The 5,793-nt window shown below is 33.1% G+C and overlaps 1 protein-coding gene across 7 annotated transcripts in view; it reads left to right on the top strand.

The window, feature by feature from the left end:
* NME7 (NME/NM23 family member 7) overlaps positions 1 to 5,793 on the top strand; it is a 267,494-nt gene that overhangs the window by 113,065 nt on the left and 148,636 nt on the right. For all 7 annotated transcript variants that reach the window (XM_024116676.3, XM_028488688.2, XM_028488687.2 and 4 more), the window contains 2 exons: positions 844 to 908; positions 3,763 to 3,831. In XM_024116676.3, coding sequence (XP_023972444.1) covers positions 844 to 908; positions 3,763 to 3,831 — 134 coding nt within the window. The remainder of the gene's footprint in view (positions 1 to 843; positions 909 to 3,762; positions 3,832 to 5,793) is intronic.

Genomic DNA, 5,793 nt, shown 5'->3' with positions numbered 1-5,793 from the left:
GTGTGTGTGTGTGTGTGTGTGTGTGTGTGTGTGTGTGTGTGTGTGTATGTGTATGAGAGAGAGAGAGAGAGAGAGAGAGAGAGAGAGAGAATTTTAGTTCACTTGAAAAGAAGAAACTTAGGAGATTTTTATAGACGACTAATGGAATCTCAAAAATCAGTTCTAGACTTCCAGAGTCTACAAACACCATTATAAATGTTGCTGTTTGTGGGATAAAGACCAAATTCCTCATGTTGACATCTAAGGCCTTTATCAATTTGGATTAAATCTCTTTTCCTTTTTTATCTTTTTCTTTTTTGACTTATTACTATTGTGTACACATATTCACATTTTTCCTAGAATTATGCCTTGTCTCTTTTTATACCTCTGTCCCTATATAATGCCATCTACCTATAGTCTTTAAGGGCCAGTTCATGCTCTCAAATCCCCTTGAAGCTTCTGTTCCCCTCTTCAGTTATAATTTGATATTTCTCCATCTTTGAACTCCTCCTGTGAACTCCTTCTGTATCTGGTACTTGAACACTTCATTTTTTTTTGGTAATATTAGTTTAATTGTTTGATTTTCATATTCTTTACATCACTAGCCCTCAGTGTCTTTACAGGCAATAGTAACTTAAAAGTTTTTTGCAAAATCTTCAAGATCATTGTTGGTATTCCTAAAGCACTTTACTAAGTGAATCAAATGGGATTACAGTATTAGGGGTTTAGTTTCCCTCAGAAATATGTGATTCCTTCCTATAGAATGTAAGCAAAGTACTTTGATATAGAAAATTTGCATTTCTCTAAAACTAAAATGCCTTAGAAATTTTATATTTTTTACACTCATTTGTTCTGTATTTTCAGGACTGCTGGGAAAGATTCTGATGGCTATCAGAGATGCAGGTTTTGAAATTTCAGCTATGCAGATGGTAGGTAGTTTGCAATGAGTCATAACTTACTGAGGAACTGTGGGTTTTTTTGAAGTATGCTTGGAAATTTTTTACACTGAATTTTCTCTGTGCACTTGTGAACTCAATGCATTAAAAATAAAAAGATATATTTGTTGAACTTAATAACCTTATAGAAAAAAATATTTTTGAACTGATTTTACCTATATAATCTCTCACTAAGAGAACTAATATTCCAATGGTACATCTAATTTAAGCTTATAAAGCAGGTTTATATAATTCCTGGAACTTTAGTTGCAAAATAAATGCAGACTGAAACAATACATTTATTTCCTCCAGACAAAATATAGAATTAAGCTAAGTAGTTATAATGAATTTTCTGTTGTCTGGATTTGTGACTAAGAAGAGAATCAATTCAGATTTTTCCCAGGACCTTTGCTGGTTTCTGGAGTTTCCCTTAGGATCTTCTTTGGAGTTAGCACATGTCAGCCCCTCTCTTGGCAGTCATACCACTGGATCTCCGGAGCCCACAATCATTCAAAATTGCCCTGCTGGCACATTTCTAGGAAACCCTTCACTGAAGAAACAGTATTAACTTCTATAGAGTCCTATATCTTTGTGCTATACTTATCAGTACATTTGACGATAAATTGGGCACAAATTATTATAGGAATCAAATAATTTACATTTTACAATTTTTTTGTTTTTGTTTTTTTCCTCTTTTTCTTGCATTAATGGGGATTTTTTTTAATGATTCCATTTTATTTCCACTATCGATTTATTACTTATACCTCTAAAAAAATTTTTAGTGTTGTTCTAGGGTTTAAAATCATCTTTAATTAGTCTGTCTTTACATTTTTCAATTTTTGAAGGCCAGCAAGTTTGCGTTATTATGACAGTGAAATGCCAGTTTTGGAAAGAATTTTCTTACCAATATAATTTATTTGCTCTTTTTCTGAAAAGGAACTGCTTTTGATTTCTTTGAAGTCTTAGGATCACCCAAAATCAGAGGTCAGGGCACTAACTGAGGTTCTGCCTATTTTGTATTGGTGGGAATGATAATAAGCTGAGAAAAGGTCAGAAATATCAGCTAGTTTACAGAGTTATCAGGCACAACTTGGAGACTGATGAGGAAGTTAGTAATTGAAGAATCCTACCCAGGACTATAATGAAATTGTTAGCCAAAACGTTCTCAAAGTATTAGCTTGGTGATGTAGTCACAGGGTTATAGGACCTAAGCCTCCTTAAGTAGTAATCCTTGTGGAAATTTTAGAATTAATCATTGATCTAACTCTAGGCCTACAACCTAGAATAGTGATTGTCCATAGTAGGTGCTCAGTGAGAAAAAATAATTTAAAAAAAAACGAATCAGTTGAACTTATGGGGGAGGCATGGTAGTTTAGTGGCAATCGTGTCGTGATTTTTGGAATCAGAAAGCTCTATTTCTGAATCATGTGTCTTCTGCTTTCTAGGTATGTGAACTTTGCCAGATTTTAAGCATTCTTATCTTCAGTTTTCTCAGCTAGGCAATGAGAATATTATTTGACTCAATGGATTATTTCATGGAATAAATGAAATAACCCTACACAATACTTTGTAGAATTTCCAGTAAAAGTTACTAAGTATTTAATAAATTATATTTTCTGTTATTATTTTATGGTATTAGTAATATAAGAATTTGTATGAATATCAAATAATATACTGAAATCAAACAAAATTCCCTCCCTGTAATAGTTATGTTGCCTATGAAAATAAATCTTCCTAGTTCGAACCATTGTCCGGGTAGACAGAAACTTCTTAGTGATCTTCAATCCTGGCAACAATAAAGAAGCAAAGTAGGGAGGAAAACAAAATTGGGAAGTCTGAGGCTATTTTTAAAAACTTCAAGGTTCTGGTTCTTGAGATGGTAGAACTTAATGAAATTTTATTTCTAAGTTTGAATCCAGCCTGGATAAGAATGACTCTTTGTAGGTTTACCTTATTAGCATATTCTGACAATTCTTTTTGAAGAGGAGTAGGATTTCCAGATGAATGGTGTCAGTGCTTTATTATGAGCCAGACTAGGGATTTTTCTGAATGCTTGGGAGGAAAAGAGTATTATTTCCAGCCCCCTCTACAAAATTTGAAGAACTTTTCTTTAGTAATATTTCTTTTTTAAAAATTTATTTTTATTTATTCATTTATTTTTACATCTTTATTGGAGTATAGTTGCTTTACAATGTTGTGTTAGTTTCTGCTGTACAACAAAGCAAATCAGCTATATGTATACATATATCCCCATATCCCCTTCCTCCCACCCTCCCTATCCCACCCCTCTCGGTCGTCACAAAGCATTGAGCTGATCTCCCTGTGCTTCTTATTTGTGCCACTAATCTATCAATAAACAACATTACATTGTATAGATACATAAGTCGTTTCTGTACCAGGAATGAGGTTTTATTCAGCGAGGTAGTGTGTAGTGGTTGAGAGTGCCATCAGTGGGATCAGACTTCTTAAGATGGAATGCCAAGTACTGAAGGCTACATTAACCCCTCTGAGTCTTCACCTCATCTGTAAATGGGGGCTATTAACATTACTTACCTTGTAGGGTGGTTTTTACGATTAAATAAGATGATGTACCTACAGGACCTAGAACAATGCTTGATATATTTAAGTACTCAAATGTTATAAATAATTTTTTATTTTTGATAAACAATAATTTGTTACTGATGATCTGAACTTTAACACTTTAACACTTTTTCTTCAAAGATTGTTTAATTTGTTCAAGGTTTACATTTTAAAGGAAATATATCCAAGAGATCATAAATGTTGAGTGCTAAGTGAGGCTCATTCTATTGTGTTGGTTGGCTTATGTTTGTTTTTTTTTTAAATATAGTTCAACATGGATCGAGTTAATGTTGAAGAGTTTTATGAAATTTATAAAGGAGTCGTGTCTGAGTATAACGTAAGTATTGAAATAAATGTAAAACATTGGTACTGAAAACAACTTGTGTATCTCAAATCTTGTAGATCTCAGTATAATTTATAATCATGAAAGTATTGCTTGAAGTATTCATGATTCTGCCAATTGCCAATTGATCATACCACTGATGAGGCATTTTTTATCTCTCAGAGCCACTGGGTCAGTTTTAAAAATATGATGCTATTTCATTTATGAAACAAAAATATACAGGAATCGAAAAAACACTTTGCTGAGATATTGACACATTTTGATATTATCTATGAACATTATAAAATTCTCAGGGTGGAAGACTGTCCAAAATACTTTAAAAAGTTGAGAGCAAATAGTTCTTAATGTAACTTCATAGCGGTAGTTAGTGTCTACTTAATGATACAAATGCAGATAGAATCATCTGACAATGCGATGGAGACTGAAGAAATGGTAAGACTTAAAGGAAGTTGTTTAGAGGGCAGTAAAATTCGTTCTTGAAAACAAGACTATATTCAGATAAACTGAATGTTGTTTCTTAAAATAATACATGATAGATATTTAATCAAAGTTTGTTTCCTTCCCCTTTTATCAAATTAGATACATTTGTGCTGGTGGCCTCCCTCATCACCCACATTGTTTTATAGAGAATTTTGGCTTTTTTTTTTTTTTTTTTTGCATAAAGTTCAGTATTCCTGACAATGAAACTAGATTCCCTTCTCCTCACTTCTCTATGCTCTTTCATTTCAACCTACTTTAAGAAATGACCTGAGCCTTTGTCTTATTTAGCCCTACATAGTAAAGACCAGTAATGAGATATTATATTTTGCATTCAGCATACTGGTGGTGATCCATCCTTCTTTAGAGGAACCACAGTGTTCTTTTGCTATAGGTTATCGAACTTTAATCTTGTTAGCTTCCTCATTTTAGAGTTATGCTCTTTCTTTTCTTAAATGGAAGAAATTTTAAAATGTGCTCTTATCTTTTTTATTAATTTATTTTTAAATTTTTAAAATTTTCATTTTATATTGGAGTATAGTTGATTTACAATGTTGTGTCAGTTTCAGGTATACAGCAAAGTGATTCAGTTATACATATACATATATCTATTCTTGTCCAGATGCTTTTCCCATTCAGGTTATTACAGAATATTGAGTAGAGTTCCCTGAGCTATACAATAAGTCTTGTTGGTTATCTATTTTATATATTGTAGTGTGTGTATATGTTAATCCCAAATTCCTAATTTATCTCTCCCCCCGACGTTTCCCTTTTGGTAACAGTAAGTGTGTTTTCTAAATCTGTGAGTCTGTTTCTGTTTTGTAAATAAGTTCATTTGTATCATTTTTTTAGATTCTACATATAAGTGATATCATACGATGTTTGTCTTTTTCTGTCTGACTATGCTACAATTTATGATGACTATTTGTATGCTTTCTAATTAAATTTATTCCCTCATCTCAAATTCTTAGGGCTTATGAATTTACCTATTACCTATTATTTTTATTTTTTTTTTAACATCTCTATTGGACTATAATAACTTTAAAATGGTGTGTTAGTTTCTGCTGTATAACAAAGTGAATCAGCTATACATGTACATATATCCCCATATCCCCTCCCTCTTGCATCTCCCTCCCACCCTCCCTAGCCAACCCCTCTAGGTGGACACAAAGCACCAAGCTGATCTTCCTGTGCTATGCAGCTGCTTTCCACTAGCTATCTGTTTTACATTTGGTAGTGTATATATGTCCATGCCACTTTCTAACCTCGTCGCAGCTTACCCTTCCCCCTCCCTGTGTCCTCAAGTCCATTCTCTACGTCTGTGTCTTTATTCCTGTCCTGCCCCTAGGTTCTTCAGAACCTTTTTTTTTTTTTTTAGATTGCATATATATGTGTTACCATACGGTATTTGTTTTTCTCTTTCTGACTCACTTCACTCTATATGACAGCCTCTAGGTCCATCCACCTCACTACAAATAA

Source organism: Physeter macrocephalus, chromosome 4 (assembly GCF_002837175.3).
Source record: "Physeter macrocephalus isolate SW-GA chromosome 4, ASM283717v5, whole genome shotgun sequence".
In the NCBI taxonomy this organism is placed as follows: Eukaryota; Metazoa; Chordata; class Mammalia; order Artiodactyla; family Physeteridae; genus Physeter; species Physeter macrocephalus.
Note: the sequence above shows the minus strand (reverse complement) of the source record. Positions and strands in the feature narration are given on the sequence as shown.